This window comes from Odocoileus virginianus, chromosome 19 (genome assembly GCF_023699985.2).
Source record: "Odocoileus virginianus isolate 20LAN1187 ecotype Illinois chromosome 19, Ovbor_1.2, whole genome shotgun sequence".
NCBI lineage: Eukaryota > Metazoa > Chordata > Mammalia > Artiodactyla > Cervidae > Odocoileus > Odocoileus virginianus.
The window spans coordinates 15,881,166-15,904,093 of record NC_069692.1 but is presented as its reverse complement, the minus strand read 5'-3'; the positions used below and the strand labels follow the sequence as shown (position 1 = coordinate 15,904,093).

General features: G+C 38.3%; 1 protein-coding gene across 2 annotated transcripts; it reads left to right on the top strand.

Moving 5' to 3' along the window:
- Positions 1 to 7,983: 7,983 nt before the first annotated feature.
- On the top strand, positions 7,984 to 21,038 carry GJA1 (gap junction protein alpha 1). Of its 2 annotated transcripts, none has more exons than XM_020887468.2 (2): positions 7,984 to 8,215; positions 18,132 to 21,038. In XM_020887468.2, the coding sequence occupies exon 2, from the start codon at positions 18,148 to 18,150 to the stop codon at positions 19,294 to 19,296; it is 1,149 nt and encodes a 382-aa protein (XP_020743127.1). In that variant the 5' UTR covers positions 7,984 to 8,215; positions 18,132 to 18,147; the 3' UTR covers positions 19,297 to 21,038. The 2 variants fall into 2 exon arrangements, with proteins under 2 accessions (XP_020743127.1, XP_070305992.1); XM_070449891.1 differs by having other exon boundaries at positions 8,022 to 8,040.
- Positions 21,039 to 22,928: the final 1,890 nt, after the last annotated feature.

Sequence of the window (22,928 nt, the reverse complement as noted above, 5' to 3'; positions counted from 1 at the left end):
AATTCCATTTTCCAATGTACTGAATTGCATTATATAAGCAGTACACAGTTTCCCTGTTTTACGTCTGTAATTTACTTTTAAAAATTTCACCAAAGATGCAGTACTATAAGTGTGTGTGTTGGTTGGTTGTTACATACACAGTCTGGATACTTAATCAGGAACACATGAAAAGATGCTCAACATCACTCATTATCAGAGAAATGCAAATCAAAACCACAATGAGGTACCCTCTCATGCAGGTCAGAATGGCCATCATCAAAAAGTCTACAAACAATAAATGCTGGAGAGGGTGTGGAGAAAAAGGAACACTCTTACACTGTTGGTGGGAATGCAAACTAGTACAGCCGCTATGGAAAACAGTGTGGAGATTTCTTAAAAAACTGGAAATAGAACTGCCATACGACCCAGCAATCCCACTGCTGGGCATACACACCGAGGAAACCAGAATTGAAAGGGACACGTGCACCCCAATGTTCACCACAGCACTGTTTATAATAGTCAGGACATGGAAGCAACCTAGATGCCCATCAGCAGACGAATGGATAAGGAAGCTGTGGTACATATACACCATGGAATACTACTCAGCTATTAAAGAGAATGCATTTGAATCAGTCCTAATGAGGCGGATCAAAGTGGAGCCTATTATACAGAGCAAAGTAAGTCAGAAAGAAAAACACCAATACAGTATATTAATGTGGAATATATGGAATAATATGGAATTTAGAAAGATGGTAACGATGACCCTATATGAGAGACAGCAAAAGAGACACAGATGTAAAGAGCAGATTTTTGGACTCTGTGGAAGAAGGTGAGGATGGTATGATTTGAGAGAATAGCATTGAAACATGTATATTATCATATGTGAAACAGATCGCCAGCCCAGGTTCGATGCATGAGGCAGGGTGCTCAGGGCTGGTGCACTGGGATGACCTTGAGAGATGGGATGGCGGGAGAGGTGGAAGGGGGGTTCAGGATGGGGACACATGTACACTCATGGCTGATTCATGTGAATGGATGGGAAAAACCACCACAATATTGTAAAGTAATTAGCCTCCAGTTAAAATAAATTTTAAAAATAAAGAAGTCATAGTTTGGCATGGGTGGCAAACATACATCAAAATGGCAACCTCAGAGAGTACAAGTGCTTCTGTATTCATGTCTTTGAAAAACACCAGTTATTTCCTAATTAGCATCCTGAATGCCAGCTACAGATTTTTACTGACAAAATTAATGATTTGCTAATTAGCATAACGAATGGTAGAAACAGGCTCTCCTTGGTAAAATGAGTGGTATTCAATTTTTGTAGGTTGGCTTAGTTTAGAGACCTTGACATGAATAGGGTTTAAGAAATGAGTTACTTGACCCCCAAATGGCCCTGTACCCATACTGGTTGGGAGGATATCTGGTGGCTGAGTCTTTCTATAACAATCAAGTGCAGTTTCTGGAATATTGTCACTTCTGCTTTAAAAGAACTTTTCATGCAAGGTGGTGGTCTCAGCACCTAAAAAGAACAGAGAGCTGGGACTTTGTAGAGAATGCAAATCAAGTTGTATGAAAAGTTTAGGGTCTGCTTACTAATAAGTGTTTATTAAATAAATATTTAAATATGAAGTCAAACATGATCTAAGGCTTGTTTTATTTTGAGCTGGTACTAGTGTCATGAGGGAATAACTTTAATACACCTCAGGTTATCACTAATTTATGCCAAAAAGACCTTAAGTTCAGTTAGATCAAATTTAGGTGTGTTCCTAGGCTCCTTGATCTATTTCTGTTTATTCTGTAAGAATTTATATTTTCAGTCTTCTAAAACTATCTTTGTAAGTCACAATGGTAAACTAATTTTTGTTCATTTTTCTTTTACCTTCTCCAAGAACACTTTCATTTATCTTAAAAACTCCAATGTCTTAGCCTAAAAATCAAACTTAATGATGGAAAATTCAGCCTCCAAACAGAATGACTAGGTCAGATGCTTTGGATCCGAAAGAAGTTTGCATGTCCTTAGCTATATTTCACTGGGTGATAATATTCTCACTTTATATTGGGTTGACCCTGACCTCAAGAGTTTTGTTATAGGTGACCACATCAATCTCCAAGAATTAAAAAAGTCACATAAACCTTCCAAACATATTAAGTCTGCTATGACAGAGCTGGATCTTGTTTTTATATCAGTAACCACTTGACACCTACTACTCATTTCCAGTAGCAAATAAGTATTAAGAAAATAGGAGTCTCTCTTAAAAATCAACTGGGGTTTTTAAATTTCTTCATTCTTAGAGCTATGTGCACTATATTACTTTGTAATACATATAAACTTTATAATTACTAGGAAGCATGATGCCTTAAAGATAACTGTGTTGTTTCATGCTATTCTAAATAAAATTCTATGAAATTTTGTGATGGCTAAAAGGAGATGTATAAAGCTGTCCATAGGTACCTTTTCCTCTGCACCAAGGGACTTAGACATACAACAGAAAGGCATTTTAACGACTTTGGTAAGTGGTGCTTTAACTAAGCATATAAATATTTTTTTTATTTGAGAATTTTTATCTTGGCTGACTTTTGAAGCAATGTTAAGTCTTTTCTTTTTCTTTGGCATCAATTCAACAACTATGTAGGTTCATACATTTGTTATTATAATTATATGTTTGTTCATGTTCTTGATTGTTTGCAAACATTTTGCACATAAAGAAATCACATGGACTTATAAAATATTCTCTATGTTCTCCAAATTTCCACTGCATCTACTACAAGGCCAAACATAAAGTCATGGTGAATGATTATACTAATAAGATAACTACTTTATTGAATGATTTGCAATTAATTTTTATTCTACTTGTCCTAAAATAAATGTTTATTCTACTCATCCTAAAATATTATAATATTTTCTCATTTGGAAGATAATATTTAGCTGACTTAAATTGTTAGAGCAAACAATTAATTGTCAGTCCATACAAAAGCCACATTGTCTTTTCTAACATAATCAGAACTAACCTATGTGCAAAATTAAGAGTTTCAGATCCAAAACCTCCAGCTTTGCTTCTGGTAATATTTTCGTTGTTTGTTTTTTATTTTTTTTAAGTGGGCACACCATTAACAAGGTGTTTAAAAATGCAAGCTCCCTTCATGGTCAACATAGAGAAAAAGAACATGTCCTTTAGGAAAAAGTCTCAAACAAGTATTATTTTTCTTACCATTATGTGCTTACTTTTTCAAAGTTCAGTTAAAAGAAAAGCCAAAGCCTGAAGCTGAATAAAGTTCAACATGATACTGTTTTTATCTTTCTTGCATAACTAAAACACCCTCACTAGAATGGTTCTTGAGACAAAATAAATATTTGCTGAATAAATGAATGTAAACATTCACAAATGATCATAAAAATTAGCCAAGCTTAATAAAAAAAAAGGTGAAGAAATTTAAAGTGAAAGAATTAGATGCTGATTTTCACTCTGTACAGAAGGTGGAGCCAAAGACATATTCATCTACTGGCTGGGATTCTTTCCTGTTAAACAAAACAAAACAAATAAGTCTTTTTTTTTGACAAATAATTTTTCTGTGTGCAGTCTCACAGTAAAATTGACTTGGAAACAATCGTAGGCTACAGAATAAGTTCAGATTTTACCCAGGTAGAGACAATCTTTCATCTGTAAATCACTCACACGGATGATAGATAACTAAATGGTAACCAAGTTTCAGTTAAGTGAATATTCTGAAGTACACTGTCAGACCCCAGAAATATTTATATATGAAAAAGGATGCTAGCACAAGTCAGTAAAATGCTGGGAAATCTACACTATTCCAAGGGAAATATGATTGACCAACTGTCACTTTAAGAACACATTTTCTAGCTAGTTTTATCAGTTTAGGTAGAGTATTTCTGAATATACACACTTTTGAGGTTGCAAATTAACTTTTCCCTTTCAGTTCAATAAATATTAGATAAAATGGAAATTTGGTGCCTGGATAGAATTACTGATGTTAATGAAAGGAAATCCATAAGACAATGCTATCTTAATCCAATACAAAATCATCCCAGACACCCCCCCCCAAACCCCAGTTTTAGATAATCCTTTTATTCTTCTAAAGCTGACTCTGTATTCCTGCAGAGGTACTGCAAACTTCAACTCTGATCAATCTGTTCTATTCTGAGTCAGCTGATAACCTCACCAACTTTATTTGAGAAGTTACCTTCAAACTTTAGCTTTCTAAAGCACATACTTTCCACTTTAAAACTTTTTTTTTTTTCCTTTATGGTCTGCATTCACTCTCGATTTAAAGAAGTAATTGCCTTTTTCAAGCAGTCCCTGGTAGCTCAGTCAGTAAAGGATCTGCCTGCAATGCAGGAGACCAGGGTTTGATCCCCTGGAGAAGGAAATGGCAACCCACACCAGTACTCTTGCCCGGAGAATTCCATGGACAGAGGAGCCTGGCAGGCTACAGTTCATGAGGTCACAAGGGTTGGACATGACTTAGCAACTAAACCCATTCCCTTTGCAAAATTAAGGCTCCCCCAAGTACCAGGGTGATATTTTCCTTACAAATAAGCCCACTTTCCTTTACCTGATTCCACCTTGTCTCTTCTTTCATTCTTTTTCTTTGTCTTATTAAATGAGGAAATCCACTGAGTCTGTGTGTGTGCTCTTTTTGGTCAACTGCCTATACCCTACCTATCTCTTAGTTATATTACCCGTACCTGTGGTTTCAAATATCAATTCTATGAATATAATCCCAAATCTTACAACAAATTTAACCTGAACTTCACAACCCATGTTTTAAACTGCCAGTCAGGTATCTTCACCAAGATGTTTCAGTTCTTCAAACTAAATTTTCCAACCTGAAATCATTAAATCTCTTTCAGCAAATCAGTTCTTCCTACCAACTTACTTTTTTGTGTTAGTAATATTTTCCTAATCAAAACTCCAAAATGAGTTTTCACATTCCTCTCCCTTGTCCTCCCCATTCAATCTGTCATCAAGTTCTAGGGCTAGAAAATACTTTCTAGAGTACTTTCTGGTCCTTTTTTACTCCTAGTCCCCTAATTCAGGTTCCTCAGGTTCTTACAACTCAGTCCTGTACTATTACAATATTCTCCTTACTAGTCTTCAATCTATGGCCATCAGTTGTTTTTTAATGTTCATGCTACTCATTGAAGTGGGAGAGTTGGTGTGAGATAAGCCTCTAAAAGCCTTAAAAATTAATCCATTCATCTCTTAACATTTCAAAAATTGCTATTTCGAAACAATGGCAAAAATTTTTTAAATGCAGTTGATTTTCCCATTAAGAAATACTTCTCATGATTCGAAAAAATAGTGTGCTCATCACTGTGCAACATGCATAAAACAAGAATCCAAAGCCTGGCTCATTGTGGTGCCTACAGAACTCTGCAGATGACAGAATTCTCAAAAGCACTGAGAATGCCTCTCATCCCTCATAAGGCAGCAGAGCCTAGCAAATTGGGCCACATCCATTTCTTCTGCAGGAAGAAGGCAGGAAAATCAGAGAATATATAGTTCTGTAAAGCCAGTGTTTATATTAATGAAATGGTATGTCTGAGAATCTGAAGAAAACATGTTTAAAAAAATTTATCCACAATTTTTGCAAAAGATGCCAATGGAGATAAACGTCTAAGGTCAGATAAATGGGATACTTTATAGAAAACATATTATTGGTCAAAATATAACTTACCAGCACTGCTACACTATGAAATATAATAGGAATTGCTCCTAGACACCTGGAGAAGCTTCCAGGTGACCATGAAAGATAACTGTGGTCAAGGTTCTAACAGAGAAGCCATTCAGTGGCCCAGCTCTTCCTGAATACTATTACTCATAGGATCAAATCTTGGTGGTATTATTTCAAAAGAAGAGAGGATCACAGAGGATGTCTTCATCTCTTTTATGAACAATTTTTGTGGAAATCACTCTAGAAATAAAAGATATAATACAGCCCATATGTTAAGAGAACTTATTTAATTATTGGCTAATGCTATAGCTAATCTCTTGGGCTTAGAAAACGGTTCAAGTGATTCTCATGAATAACTTAACTTGGTATAAAGAGGTTCTTTCTTTCTCTTTGCAGTTGGTCACATAAGCAATAGACTGAAAAGAAAAGGAACCAAAACACTTAGATAACAATATCCTTTTATACATCTAACAAAACAGAATTGGAAATAGACACAATTTTTCATTTAAAACAAACAAATAAACAAACAAAAACCCTGCTGTAAAATAGCCAATTGCAACTTTTCTATAATGTAACTTATTCTGAATTAGCATTTTAGGAAATTTTAAAACATAAAGTGGATGATTTCAGTAATAACTGGACTTGATAAATCCTCTTACAAAAATAAGCTAAATAGTTACATAAATTAAAAGAAGCACAGATTTCTTCTCTTTTTTTTTAAGAGGGAGGGAAAGCATATTTTCTTAAAATAAAAAGAGTAAATCATATTTTCATGAATGTGTTCTGAATCAAGGAAAGTAATTTTTAGTTAGGACAAAACAGACTCATTTGAAAGAAAGGACAATATAAATATAAGACTGAGCAATGATCATGGACTACTGATCTTGAAGACCTGAAAATCAGATTATTATTTCTACTTCTTTGTTCCCTTTATTTAACATAAAGAAAAATGTACCCTTAGAAATAGGATAGTCAGCAAATAAGAGAGCAAAACTGTGTCTTAATACTACAACATTTCAGAAGGTGTTTAGTAACACCTATTAAGGTGTCTTATTTTAATGAAATGAAATTTAGGGGAGGGTATCTATCAGAAAACACTTGTGATCATCTTCTATTCTGATATTTGTACTAGTGACAAAAGAGTAAAGAGTATTAAAGCTGGATCAGCTTGCTTTGTTTCCAGAGAATAATGGCCAATAACTTCCAGAGAATTCCCTGCCCAGTCTCAGGAGCATCACTGAAGCCAGTTTATGGGAAGTGTCCTACCACAGTCTTCTAGAATGGCATCTGGAGAGTCCTCAAAGAATCTACCCACTCTAAGATGGAGGCCACATGACTCAGGCTATTATAAATCCTAAGCCAGAGGGCTGAAGAGGGAGGACCCTGGAAGTGGTGGGAAAGCACATAAAAACTGTATGTGGAGCTCTGCAGTTATCACGCAGAGAACTATCCAGTGGGTTTTAAAAAGGCAGATGGTCTCAAGAAAAGTTGAAAGTTTCGGGACCAACTCAATGTCAACTTAACATGTGTGTATTTCACAAAAAATAACCATCTCACTACAAAAGAGATTTCATTTTTTGTGAGTTGGCACGAATGGGGCTGGGAGAGTATAAATTTTCAGTTCCCTGGAGATCTGGTAGAGGTCAGCTCTCTAGATCTTCATAGTCAAAATGTATTACATATAAAGTAGTTATATCTAACGTTTTATAAAACGTTCAACTGCAGAAAACAATAAAATTCAAAGCTGTCAAGAGGCTGGAGGGCGGATTTGGGATGGGTATATCAGCCTGAAATGCTCCTTTTTGAAATTTCTCTCCCATCTCCATTTCCTTTGTTCATTGTCCCTACTTAAACTAAGAAGAAAGGAATTCGCTCGTGAAAGTACTCACTCACACCCACCCAACCTTTAACTTCACACACCTTTGTCCAGTAGGAAGCAAAGTTTGCCCTGGCTTTATTCTTTTCCACCACTTTAACTTACTACAGCACACATACATTACAGGAAGTAACATTTGAAAAAAGGTGGTATGATTCTAAAACTCACTACTTTTATTATTTTCTTTAATCCCCGAACTTTTGGTGAGAAAAGCACTAACTGAAACCCATAATTGCATGTGTAAGCAGTGACTTAAGAAGTGGCACTCACGTCTCTATTGCTACTTCGTCTCGTCAGCACATTCACAGCACAACTTTGTCTGGACCTCCTTCCCCCCACCCGGCCACGTTCTCCGGCCGGCTCTCCACCCCCTGCCCGCCTTTCCTCTTCTCCTCCCCTTTCTTCTAGCCCCTCCTCCCCGTTGAGTCCGTGGCTTGAAACTTTTAAAAGCTCTGTGCTCCAAGTAAGAAAAAAGCTTTTACGAGGTATCAGCACTTTTCTTTCATTAGGGGGAAGGAGTGAGGGAAGTGCTAAAGAGCAGCAGACTTTTAAACTTTAAATAGACAGGTCTGAGTGCCTGGGCTTGCTTTTTCATCTTACTTCATCCTCTGAGGAGTTCAATCACTTGGCTTGCCTACTTCACTTCTTTTAAGAGAAAGAGTAAGTTTTTTAAAGAACTTTACCTAACCGTGTCTTTTTCTAGCAGTAAAACTTTTCTAAAGTTTGTAAATGTGTTAAATGTAGCTTTCATATGACACAATAAAGGGAATGATGAACTTGAAAATGTCTGTTAGTTTTAAAGTTAAAATTAAACTTACGGTATTTACTTTTTGACTGCTGAAAAGTTTTTCTTTTAATAATGCAACAGGTAAATAAGATTCAGATCCTTCTGATGAGAATAAAGAACTAATTTAGTGAATATTTCGTTTTCCATTTTAGATTATAATTTTACTTTTGGGGGTGATCAGTTACAGTCTAGGTGCTTCGTAACTTCTGGGGGGGGGGGCGAGGTTAGGGGCCTAGGTTGGGGGTTTGACTGACAACAATACAAAAATCAAAGTGCAAATTTGCTTAGAGTGCTTGCTATAGAATTCTACGCTTTGTGCTTTTTCATATGGAAATCTTGATTGATGTTCTATAGACTTGCAAAGCAAACTTCTTAACAAAGTGCTTTGTTAAGATCCTGCGGTTACTTGACTTCCACGTGGTTCCTTCCTAGAATTTTGCCCAGTAAACAAAAGGTATAAAAATCAGAGTTGTGATATTGAGGTTCTTAAAGCCACAGTAAAGGGTTACTTTATGTTAGCAGAACTATGGAAAAATCTTGAGACTCGCAAGAGAGCCACCACTGACTCGACCACGCTGGCAATTCAGGAGGTGAAATCCCTTGAATGGGTGATGGTTACTTACAAAGCATGAACAGAGGGAGAACAGAAATCTAGACTAGAGTGTATGCCTGGGTGCATTTCCAAAAGGTCTCGTAAGGCAGGGGCTCCTAGAAAGAATAGAAATCGAAATTTCTTAAAGCAGCCCCTTAGAGGGAGCTTCCCCCACCCCACGCCACCCCACCTTCCGCTTGTCCGAACCTGTAACAAACTTCAGACCTCTGGGGCAACTTTTTTGAGTCGCTGGGCGCTGCCAGTAAGCAAAGATAACGCGGATTTGTTATTTAAAAGGGTTCAATTTCTCACACATGCTCTTATGGGTAACACATTCTGTTAGCTAGAAATACAACCTTGCGTTTTCGTGTCCGTTAGGGGTTTTGTCTGATCTGACTCCACAGACTATGTAGTTTAAATTTCTGGTGTGACTCTGCAGTTTGAAGTATTTGCACCCTAGAAGGTTGAAAAGCAAAGAAAAAGGAAAGCTTTGCGGAAGGAGGACGGGGGCCTGGGGCCCGGCGGGCGCGGGGTGCCTCCTGCCATCTTAGCATCCGCCCGGCTCGCCCGGGGCTCCTGCGCTGTCTGAGCCTTGGCGATTTGCAAAGGTCTGCTCAGAGGAGTTCTTGCGATCCTCTCTCTAACTCGGCGCAGGTCCGAGTTCCGCCACTGGGAAGGAAGGGGGAGTGGGAGGGGGAGAGCGGCAGGGGGCGGGCGAGGGGAGACGGACTGCGCCAAATAGTAAAAAGAAGAGCAAATGATTAATTGAATTAACTGTATCAATCTAATTTCCCTTCCAACACCCCCTCCCGCAGTGTCCTTTTTTTTTTTCTTCTTTTGAACTTGCTGAATCCTACTGTATAAACCGTGAGGAAACCTGAGTGCCTTGGGAATTACCTACCGTACCTAAATGGCACTTCTAACTCTTCTGTAAGTTCTCGAAACTTCTCAAGAAAGGGGGTGGAGTGGGGACAGCGGAGGAAGCCCCATCATGAAATGAGTAAAGTGCTAATGACGTGTCCAGAGGCAGATCCGTTCCAGAATTCGGGAACTCGACTCTTCCTCGGTTCCTAGCAGCGGCTCGCCCACCCTATCCGTTTGGCTAGTCATCCAAATATTTACAGAGCATCTCTGATAAAGCTTATCAAAAGTTCTCCTTAAACCAACCTCATCCTCACCCTAGGGCGTGCCTATTTTTCTCTCTAGGGGTACAAAGTGGGGTTGGGAAGAGGAGAGCTATAAACTGTTGGAAAAACAGACATGGCTTTACTTGGAGGTGGGTTTAATTTCTTTTGCTTCCCAAACCAAGTTGGTAATGAAAAGATGCTTAATTTCCCCCTCTGAAAACTGGACGCATATGAAGTTAGTCTAAAATGCCTTGGGCACTTTGAAGAATAGATTATGAAAAAAATTTTAAAGGCCTAACTTGTCCAGGAATTGCTGAGAATAAAAGCCTCTAGTAATGCAGAGATCTCATTAAATTAACTACATCTCAGAGAATGAAAAAATTCAGGGAAAAAAACACTTCATGGAAAAGAGTAATTAATTCCTCTATGTAGGCCAGGTCGCCTGAAATTTCCCCTGTCCTGGCAACGTGTGTCTGTGGTGCCTTTTAGTTTCCGAAGTCAGTACAGTTTTCACCTGTCCTTTGCCTGCAAAATGCAGTGATCCTACTGCGTTGATCCTGCTGCAGTAGCTTTGATCCTACTATGTTCCATATTTTTCTGCTACCTTTTATAGTTGATCACTGCTGCCCTATCCACTCAGTTTCTGGCCTTTTACAGTGTAATTCTTACATTGCTCACCCCTCCTGGAAACAGTGTCAAAGCAAGCATCTGAAAGGGTGTGTTCTGTTACTTAGATGTCTTCCATTCCTACCTAGAGGAGAATGGGAACTCACAATGAAGTGCATTCCTTCATTTCTCTGGTGATGTCCAGAGATGCAGCTGGGTATGAGCCTCAGCGCCTCTAAATATATGATACCCGAGGGAAGGGAATGATAGGAAAGTCACCAGTGATTAATACCTCTTACTCCACCTTTCCGGTTCTGACTTCCCTTCAAGATTCTCAGTTGTTGAGATTGTTGAAGCGTATTTACACACGTTAGTCCAGTTCTGGAGAGACAAGTTATTATCTAGTGTTTACCATTAATGTCAGTATTCAATATAGATAAGTCAGGTTTCAAAAAAATCCCTGGAGTTCTCCTCAGTGGGAGTTCTCCCACCCCCCCACCCCCTTCAGATAACCACCTAAATTCTCTACTTTGTCTCCACATTGCCTGTCTAGGTTCACCACCATTTGCCTATGTATGTACATACTGTCTTTTGCCAAAGGTAAAACACAGACCATGCTAAGCCATTTATATAGAAGTTTTATGTATATAAATTTTTCCATAAGAGTTTCTTAATTTTCAGTAACCTTCACATCCAAGTTTTCCTAGGTGTCTAAATACTTTCTTTGATTTATGTGTTTTGGGACTTCCCTGGTGGTCCAGTGGTGAAAATACCTCTCTTCCCCTGCAGGCGGTGCAAGTTCAATCCCTGGTGGGGGAACTGAGATCCCTCATGCCTCGTGGGCACTGTCAAAAATAGAAAGTGTTTTATGGGATGTCTAAAATTCACAGTAATATAGAAAATACATAGTGTTTTTATTTTAGCAATTTCTGTAAGGCAGATGCATTCTCTAGTGTATGACTTTCTCCATGATTTAGAGAAGATGTCTCCAAATAGAAACACAAAGACAGGCAGACCTTTCTCATGGTCTTTTCTCTCCAATAATTGATAAAGGGTAAATTTGTTTCAGTCTCTTTGAGGTTGCTATTGTACTCATTTCAGGAGCTTTTGGTTACCATTAGGAAAATGTTAATCACTTCTTAGTTATTATTTTGCTAAAGGAAAGAATACTAAAGTTAGAAAATAAAAGGGCTCTATCTATATGTGAAACTCATTTAAAGAGGGATGAAACTTTATTGAGCTTTTACTAAGAGCTTCATGTTCAGGAGTTACTCATTCAGTGTTCATTAAGGAAAGAAGATTTAATCCACTTGTGAGGGCTTCACCTCCATCCGATGGCAATCTGAGAACACAGCTTTTAGCCCACAGCTTCCGACTTAGGCTGTTTCTTCTATCACCATGAGTGACCATGAGAAACTTCTGCTAGTGGGGAGTTGAGTGATAGCTGTTGGACTAGGGCGAGGATTATCGATTTTGTAGGTGTCATCATCTCTTTGGATGGAGTTCCTCACTCCTCAACTCCCATCTCATGTCACTGTTCTGTGGAGGCTGATGTAGATTGACTATGTGATGGAAAAAGGTGAGAGCCAAGGTAAAAAGGCACATGTGTTCCCCACCCTACCCAAAGAAATGTAGCGGTATTTCATTCTTTACGAAAGAATCTAAGGCTAATCATGGAGCCATGGGCAGAATTTTAAATAGAATAGATGTTTACACGAAATAGGTTTGATACACCAGGGTTTCCCTGGTGGCTCAGACTGTAAAAAAATCTGCCTGCAATGCAGGAGAACCTCGTCTGATCCCTGGGTCGGAAAGGTTCCCCTGGCAAAGGGAGTGGCTAACAGTTCCAGTATTCTTGCCTGGAGAATTCCATGGACAAGAGGAACCTGGAGGGCTACAGTCTATGGGGTTGCAAAGAGTTGGACATGAGCAACTAGTACATCTCAGAGTTAGGCTGACTCCCCACGTATAAGGAAGCAAAGGTTGTTTATTATCTGATGAATATATATTTTTCATAGTACCTGATTCAAATCACTGAACTGCCTAACACACCCTCAACCTATGTAGAGATGTTACATTAACTGGGATTGATACCAGCTGTTGCTCTTCTCCAAAGAGCCCCAATCTTTCCCCAAGATTTATCATTCTTGAAATAAACACAAGTTTTAACAGGTTATTTCTTGCACTGCAAGACACCGTGGGATCTCTCTCGGCAACAGTTGAATTGTGTAGTCCAGCCAGAATTAAAATCCTGTGGAACTGGACAAAAACACAAGTTGTTTTTTTTTTTGTTGTTTCTTTGAAAGCTTAACCTGTAAAACAGCATAATAGTGAAACTGCATAAATATCTATGATACCTGATACATTTTGCAAGAATTCCAAATCACTATGATCTTGTCTAGTAAATTCAAGACCCTGTTTAACAAATTCTTTGTTAAAGAGCCTGTTTTCTTAATTTAATCATACTACTTGCTCAGGAATCATTTAAAATATATTGCTTCAACAGACAGTTCTCTGTTACAGCAATTATCACTTGAAAATTGAATAGTTTTTATCATATGAGATACTGACAATACTTTTTTTAACTGTGTGAGTCCCTTTTTAATTAATTTGAAACTTCAGAAGTTTGGGATAGGTAACTATAATTAAGAGAGTCCCAAGGAGGCAGTAAGCAAACAAACAAAACTGGTGAAACCTGGTGACTTTTTTGTTACAGGCCCCTTTTAATTCATTCAATAGATGTTCGGTATCTCTCAACTCTCTTAAGCACTGGAGATACAGCAGTGGACACAAGAAACTCCCATATAGAACTCACATTCTAGTTGAGAAAAGCAGATATAAGTCCTTGTCATGGAGGCAGACAAACAATAAAGAGATAAATATATATAATATGTCAAGTAGAGCTAAAGACCATTAAAAAACAAAAAAAGAACAGGGGGAATAGCCAGTGACAGGCCTGGAGTACTGGCTGAAGAGGTGAGACCAGAACGAGCCATGGGGATGAGACAGAGTTGATCAAGGCAGATCAGCTTGTTAGTTTTTTCCAGGTTGTTTGAGGGGAGTAGATTGGCAAGCAGGGTAACAGGCTGTCGATGTATAACCTGAAGAGAGATGACGTGTAACCTGGTGATGGCTGAGATCAGGCTAAGAGCTGGGGTGGTGGTGAGACTCCTAGTCTGTTTTGGGGGGAAGACAAAGCCTATAGCATTTGCTGACAGATTGAATATGGGTTGTGTTAATTGAACGTGGGTGTGAATACTACCCAAAGCACATCTAGCTGTTGTAATTATAGAGGAATGGTCACAACTGAGCCCACTCAAAGTCATTCACCACAAGGGAGAGGGGGTTCTTACAAAAGTTAAAGAAAAACATTAGAATTTACTGTTCAGTTTTGAAGTTTGTAATTTGGAGGAGGGGGCCCATACTGCATGGCAAGCTGGCATGCCAGATCCTAGTTCCCTAAGGAGGAATGGAACCCCTGGCCCCTGCTGCAGTGGAAGCACCAGGGAAGTCCCAAGAGGCTTATAATTTTTGGCTTAGGATATTAGAAACACATGGCACTTCCTCCTCCCTGAGTCCTGCTCTCCCCTCCCACCCAAATCCATTAAATGATTTTATCAGTAAACAATCCTGTTTATTTTATTTCACTCACTCAACTGATTACAGTATCTCTTCTTAGGAAAAATCTTTAAAATTGAAAGTAAAATGTATTCTAATTCTCCTAGTCATTATTAGGACATTAATGACATAGTATCTTGATTATAGCTTTGGCACAGTGATATGTTACTATGTCTCTGAAAAAGGGGACAGTCAAAAGTAAAACTGAAGCTTTATTTTCCATTTTGAATGAAGTATTTGAGTCTTTGTGTTTGCGGGGAGCAGCTAATGGAGGTAGAGAGTCAGGCGCTGTAGAGTAACAGGTAAGCTCTGTTCCCAGGTGCCCAGAGAGTTCTGCTGCTCACACTGAACCCTCCCCACACTGCGGAGAGTCCAGAAGGTGCTTGGGCAGGTCACCCTTAGGGTGGCTGAGGTTTTGGCTTCTAGTCTAGAGGGCCGTGAAGAGCCATGAAAAATGTGATCTAACATGGTACGTAGAGGACATGGTCCAACTGCTGTCAAGCATTTGCTTCTAACGAGAACTTTGTACAGCTTCTTAACCTAGACCTTAATCTATATATAAACTTCCACCTTGGGAACATAGCAGTGAAGAAATGAGTATACAGGATATATGCTTAACGGCCATGATTTTCTAAAGTATCAAATGAGTATACTTATCTCATACTGTTGAATGTGAGTGAGGTATATAGTCTGTAAATCAATGCTAGGGTTTTCTGTAAACATAATCATGACTGCTTCTTTTTTTTTTTTTTCATGACTGCTTCTTATAAAAAGGCATTAATTTTTCAACTATGACTTGGAAAAATTAAACCAATAACGGGGATGAGGGGACAAACAGTAGTAGAATTTCTAATTCACAGCAAAGTGAATGAGTACCAAAAATGTTCTGTTACCTCTCTTTGAAAATCAGAAGCACTATAAGCCATCACATTAACCACTATCTGACAGTCTATGATAGTGCTAATAACAGGTATCTACATGTTACAGGATACAAGTTGTCCAACTGGATAATTCATATCAACAGATGAAAGAGTGTAACTCACTTAATTAGTGCAAATGACAACTGTATGGCTCCTTAAATAAAAGACAACTTTGCTACTACTTGGAGAGCTGCCCAGTAACCAGTTCACACACTGGTGGCAGTATAGGTTATTTTTGTGGAATCTCAGAACTATGTGATAGTCAGGTTTTATTTTCCATAGAGTGTAAAGAAACTTAGTAATTATTTGTCACAAGCATCAGTATATTTTGTTTGAAATAGTAATGAAACATTGACTAAAATAACTTCTCATTATGCCTGAAACACTTTTTATTTTTTCTTGAGCTCAATCGTGTGAATGTGTTGAGATTGTGCAGTTTATCATTTTATACTTGATTTTTTTTGTTGTTCATCTTCCCTACCCCCCACAACTGGAGTATTGAGCAAAAGCAGATGACACTGGCAAAATAGTGAAATTCTCTACAAACAGAATCAGGGCCAATTTACACATCATCACATCGAAACTGTCTATTGATAGAGCTCCAAAACTTCTGCTGTATTTGTTTGACCCTCATGGACTGTATTTCTTCATTCCCAGTGCCGTGTCTTCTGCTAAACTGTAGGTTTTTTCTTTTACATTCTCTCACATCAAACTGTCTGTCAAAGCTAAATTACTCCCTCTCACTTCAAGCCTTTCCCTGGCTATTTAACTCTTTGTCAATCCTACAAGCCTTTTTTCTTGCTTAACTGCTCATTCCATACATCAGTTTCACTGTCACTTTACCATCTAAAATGGCCCTTCCTAGTGGGGAAGCTCCTTTTCTTTATGACCACTGACAGAAGCGCGTTATTTCCTATAACCTGCCCACTCATCTCCACTCATTACATCCCCCACCTCCCCAGTCAGTCTTTGGCACCAGTCTCTGGATTGTCATAAAAAAATACACACTGACTGCTAATTTAGAGAGCCGATAAGAGTTTCACTTTATGGATCAGCCATCTCCTCTTTGTTCCATCCAGGAAATCCCAGGCCAGGTTTCCAATTCATTTTTTCTGGCCTTTATAGCCAGGAGGTACAAACAGTAGACAGAAGTGTAATATTGCTTAGTGGGGAAGAAGATTCCCCTGGATTTCATTTACTTCACATAAGGAGAACAGGCTCACAGTTTAATTCCAGCTGAAAAAGTTCTTTATATTAAGACAGCGAACTTATTTCTGGGAAACCTATTTAATCCTACTTTTAGTTATACTCTTTAAAATTCAGTAAGTTCCTGGGAAGTCTTTGCTTTGCTTGTTTTTAATTATTAAATAATTTTTGACTGTTTCATCCTGTTCTGAACCCTCCAATAACTCTCTGCTGAAAATTAGACTGGATTCTCTATGACTGCCTCATGCAATATTATTCGTTTCTTCCCAGATTTCAGCCCCTGCTAAGATTGTATATATCAAAGCATGAGAACATTTCTAACTTTGACTCAGCTTAGCTTTACTTTTAAGACCAGTGTTGTGCATTGGAAAGCCGTGGTCTTGGGACTGAAAGTCTTTTTCTGGAGGTGAACATTTCCAAAACTTCCCTGGTGGCCCAGATGGTAAAGAAGCTGCCTGCAGTATAGGAGACCTGGGTCCAATCCCTGAGTTGAGAAGATCCCATGGAGAAGAGAATGGCTATTGGCTCCAATATTCTTTGCTGGAGAATTCTATGGACAGAGAAGCCTGGCCAGCTACAGTCTATGGGGTCACAAAGAGTCAGATATGACTGAGTCACTAACACTTTTAAAGACCTCAGTTTTCATCAGTTGAATGGACTACTGGCAATTAAAAGTATAAATTGAACTAATAACTTTGGGGATTCCTGTCATCTGTATATTTCTATTTCTCATCCCCAGTAATGGGAAAGTCCTAGGCTTAAGATATCAAGGTAGTGATAGGAAGTTAAGAAGAGTGTGTGGGCTGAGGGTCCAAAATCCGGTAAAGGAACTTGAAAATATACAGCAATCCAAAGATGAAAAACAACCATTTTTACTACAGATAACAGATTACTTTTTATTTTTCAGGCTATAATTAGTATTCAGGTCAATTGAACTCTTACTTGAAATGTGATGTGCATTTAGTATTTGTTTTTGAAAGTAGGTTCCTGCATCTAGGGACACAGTATGTCACGATGGTACCTTTGAGTGCAACATATTTGCCTCTGGGTGGAAGACAGATATCCAAACCACATAAGTTAGTGCTTAAGAAAAAACAGAAGTATAAATAACCACAATATAGAGTATGCACAAAAACACTTGAAATACCAAGGAGAAACATTTCAGTTTACAATTAGGAATAACGAGCTATATGTAATAGGATTGAGGTTTGAAAACAGATTATGTACATGTGCATGGGTATGGGAGTTTTTACCTCAATTCTTAGGGACCCATAGGTTTTGAATATCACACATCAGCATTTTGCTTAGGTAAGCACGCAGATACAGGCCTATCAGGCAAGAAAGATCCTCATTTTTCAGACAATAAAATAAGCAGAGACATTTAGCACTGACAGCTTCTCAAGCAACAAGGTGAGACAGTGGTTGAACAAGTAATACCTCTTTACAAGGTTAAGATCTCACTTTACTTGGCACACAGGCTCTGCTGTTTCTAAAACTTAGCATATATCAAGAAAATCTGAGACCTCTTTTCAGGGGAAAATGGAATTATTTGCACTTGTGGGCTATTTTTTTTTTTTTTTTTTTTTGCTTTTGTGTTTGGAAGGATGCTAGAATGATAGGAAATATTTTATAATATTTTGATTGTTGGCTGAAAGAAACTGCATATTAAACTAATAATTTGGATCTGTGATTATTTAGTTGTCTTTTGGTTTCTTTTCAGGTGGTACCCAGGCAACATGGGTGACTGGAGTGCCTTAGGCAAACTCCTTGACAAGGTTCAAGCCTATTCCACCGCTGGAGGGAAGGTGTGGCTGTCGGTCCTTTTCATTTTCCGAATCCTGCTATTGGGGACAGCGGTTGAGTCAGCCTGGGGTGATGAGCAGTCCGCCTTTCGTTGTAACACTCAACAGCCTGGTTGTGAAAATGTCTGCTATGACAAATCCTTCCCAATCTCTCATGTGCGCTTCTGGGTCCTGCAGATCATATTTGTGTCTGTTCCCACACTCTTATACCTGGCTCATGTGTTCTATGTGATGCGAAAGGAAGAGAAACTGAACAAGAAAGAGGAGGAACTCAAAGTTGCCCAAACTGATGGTGCCAATGTGGACATGCACTTGAAGCAGATTGAAATTAAGAAGTTCAAGTATGGCATTGAAGAGCACGGCAAAGTGAAGATGCGAGGGGGCTTGCTGAGAACCTACATCATTAGCATCCTCTTCAAGTCTGTCTTCGAGGTGGCCTTCTTGCTGATCCAGTGGTACATCTACGGATTCAGCTTGAGTGCCGTTTACACTTGCAAAAGAGATCCCTGCCCACATCAGGTGGACTGTTTCCTCTCTCGGCCCACGGAGAAAACCATCTTCATCATCTTCATGCTGGTCGTGTCGTTGGTGTCGCTTGCCTTGAACATCATTGAACTCTTCTATGTCTTCTTCAAGGGTGTTAAGGATCGGGTGAAGGGAAAGAGCGATCCTTACCACGCTACCACTGGCCCGCTGAGCCCCTCCAAAGACTGTGGATCTCCAAAATATGCTTATTTCAATGGCTGCTCTTCCCCAACCGCTCCTCTCTCGCCCATGTCTCCTCCCGGGTACAAGCTAGTCACCGGAGACAGAAACAATTCTTCTTGCCGCAATTACAACAAACAAGCAAGTGAGCAAAACTGGGCCAATTACAGCGCAGAACAAAATCGAATGGGGCAGGCAGGCAGCACCATCTCTAACTCCCACGCGCAGCCTTTTGATTTCCCAGATGACCACCAGAATTCTAAAAAACTTGATGCTGGCCACGAACTACAGCCTCTAGCCATTGTGGACCAGCGGCCTTCCAGCAGAGCCAGCAGTCGCGCCAGCAGCCGACCCCGGCCTGATGACCTGGAGATCTAGGTCCAATCGAGATCCCACTCAGTTGGTGGAGAAGAAACAGGTGCTATAAAAAATGCACCTTAGGTGTTCATTTTGTTCCATTGGAGGTGGTACTCAACAGCCTTGTCATGAGGCTTAGAAAACAGGAAGACATTAGAATACCTGGTTCATTGGGGGTGTTAGGGATAGGCGGGTGGAGAGGGAGGGGCTGAGGGAGGTACACGTTGGTATTTAATGTAGTTGATTCAAAAAGCTTAAGTTCTAAGTAAAAGTTGCATTAGGTGATCCATAGGTAAGGCCTTTTTCTTTCCCACACACCCCTAAGAATAGTTCTGTGTATGTGAAAGAGTCAGTGATATTTTTGGCTAAATATTTTTTTGTTCTACCAAGAAACTGAAATAAGTTTGACCAGGAGAAAATACTTTCTGAGCATTTAACTTTATCAAGAAAAAGACAGATGATTGTCTTTATGTCCCTGCTAAAAACATTCCATTGTTAAAATTTGCACTTTGAAGGTAAGCTTTGTAGGCCTGACCCTCCAGGTGTCAATGAACTTGTGCTACTAGATTTTTTTTCCTTGTGGTGTCAGTTAAGAGTTCAGATAAGGCCCACAAAAGAAGACTTTCCATGCAATTGCAAATCTCAGCCGGTTATCTGTACATTCTTTTTTTACATTCACTTGCATATAGTATTACCATCACTTTGCATCATTCCTCAACTACTATTCATATTTGTTTAATGATTTCTGTAAACATTTTAAAAGCAGTTGGGATATCACTTAGCATTTTTTGGGTTAGAGTCAGGGAAGCAAGCCATGCTCAATATTTAACAGTCACTTGTCTGTGAATGTGTGTGGAAGAGTGTGTTTTATTTGTCATGTATTGGTACAAATAGATGCAGTATAAACTCACAAACACAGATTTGAAAATAATGCACACATGGTGTTCAAATTTGAACCTTTCTCATGGATTTTGTGGTGTGGGCCAATATGGTGTTTACATTTTATAATTCCTGCTGTGCAAATAAAGCACATTTTTTTTTCCCTAAAATGTTTTTTCTCCATGTATCCTATTAAGGATGCTGTTTTTTTTTTTTTTTAATTTAGATTCTTTTTTTTTCTTTTTTCTTTTTTTTTTTAGAATATAGCAGTAATGCTATTGCTGAAATGAGTGATTTTCTTTTCCTGAAATATAATCATTGATGCTTGAATGATAGAATTTTAGTACTGTAAACATGCTTTAGAAATTAATGTGAGAGACTTAGAAGAAATGCTTAGAGTGGACTCTTAAGTGTGCCTAAATGAATTTTGCAGTAACTGGTATTCTTGGTTTTGTCCTACTTAATACACATTAATTCAGAACTTGTATTCTATTTTGAGTTTGACAGTCTTTTGGAGTAACCATCAACTTTGATGTTTGCACTAAGATTTTATTTGGAATGCAAGAGAGGTTGAAAGAGGTTTCAGTAGTGCACATGTAACTAATTTATTTGAAGTCTATCCTAAAGAAATCTACCAGTTTCTTCAAATGCTTTTTAAAAATTCATCACAGATGATTAGGGAAAATACAAAATATCATACTTTTCTTGTTGCATGTCAGCTACATAAAGAGTTTTGTACAATGAGAAATACTAATTTGTTTGACATTCCATGTTAAACTACTGTCTTGTTCAGCTTCATTGCATGTAATGTAGACCTAGTCCATCAATCATGTGTTCTGGAGAGTGTTCTTTATTCAATAAAGTTTTAATTTAGTATAAAGATAGCCTTTCTAGCCCGTGTGATTTTTAAAACTTCTATTGCATCTATTCACAATTATCAAAGACAGTTCCATGGATTATGAGGATTTGGACAAAAAAGATTCACAAGATTCCAGAATCTTCTTGTGTAAGCCACCAGGGAAGCCCCTTTAAAAGAATAGGTTTTATTATTAACTAGATTCAGTGCAACATTGATTAACATTTTTGAGTATTTATTCAACAGAGAAGATAAGGGGTAAGAATGATGAATTTTGAATATAAAATTAATGAAAGTGAAAGTTATGTCTGACTCTTTGTGATCCATGGGCTATATTATATAGTCCATGGAATTCTCTAGGCCAGAGTACTGGAGTGGGTAGCCTTTCCCTTCTCCAGGGGATCTTCCCAACCCAGGGATTGAACCCAGGTCTCCCTCATTGCAGGCAGATTCTTTACCAGCTGAGCCACAAGAGAAGCCCAAGAATACTGGAGTGGGTAGCCTATCCTGTCTCCAGTAGTTCTTTCCAACCCAGGAATTGAACCAGGGATTCCTGCATTGCAGGCAGATTCTTTACTGAGCTATCAGGGAAGCCCCCCAAAATTAATGAGATGTGTTTAAAGTAAAATAATAGTAATTTAGTAGGTCTATATATGACAGAAGTAAGACTAGAAAGAGGGTGCTGAAAATTTAAAACTATAGGGCCTTCCAGGTAAAAAAGAATTAGAGCACGGTTCATTTGAGTATGGTTATGCTCTGTGACAAAAGAATGAAACAGATTCTATTATCCCAAAACATTGTGAAAATACGGAAAAATTGATTTTAAAAATTCTTAACACCCAAGGAAAATTAAATGATTCAGAGGGACAAGATCAATTCTGGGCAACTGAAAGTATTGCTGTAATTTAAAATATAAAATGTGTTAAAACACTTTTAAGTCACATTTCAAGAAAGTTATTTTTATTTTTTGGCCACACCACATAGCATGTGTGATCTTAGTTCCCTGACAGTAATCAAACCTGGGTCCCCTGCCATGGAAGTACAGTCTTAACCACTGGACCACCAGGGAAGTCCCAAAAGTTTTTAACTTACTAAAATTGTTTACCTGAATACTCACCGCAAAGCAAACTAGTAGATTTCTGAGCATAAAAATATTACTAGTTTAGATATAACCTGGTTAAATTTGGTGGCTAGATGTGCCTAAAGTCAAAGGATTATCTAATCAGTCTCAGAGTCAATATAATTGGTAGTATCAACGTTTCTTCAAGTGTTACCATTCAGCTGGCTGAGAATCTGAAGGGAGAGGCAAATTTTCTCTGTGCGTGTTTGTATCTGCATTTACTGTGGAAAATAGAGAAACATGGTTTCTTTGAATGTGTGTGTATATTCAAATACAAACAGGGCTTTAAAAAATAATCCATTTTAAACTTTTCCCAAACTTTAAAGCTTGTCACTGTTTAAAAAATAAAAAGTCCAAGCATATTGCACAGTTTAAAGCTGCAAACGTATATGAAATGGAAAATCAAATCTCACTCCTCCTCATTCTCCAACATAGACATCATAGAAGTTCTAATTCCATTGGAAAGCACTGTTAAAGTTTCAGACACCAACCATATATCAGATACTTTGTTAAGTAGTGGAGATTATTAGAATGACCCCATAGTCCCATGCCCTATGAAACTTACAATGTAAATCCTTTCAATGTAAATGCTATTTTACATTTCTTAATTGGTCACTTATTTTCCACAACTAAAAATTGAATTGAGCTATGTTTTAAAATTATGAAAAAGCTGAAATTTCATTCTACAAATATTTATTAGATACTCATTTTTGGCATAAAATTCCATGTTTACAAAGTTGGAAAATTTTGAATCTTCCAAGAGTAGCAGAACTTTCTGTTGTGGAAATGCTCTATTTT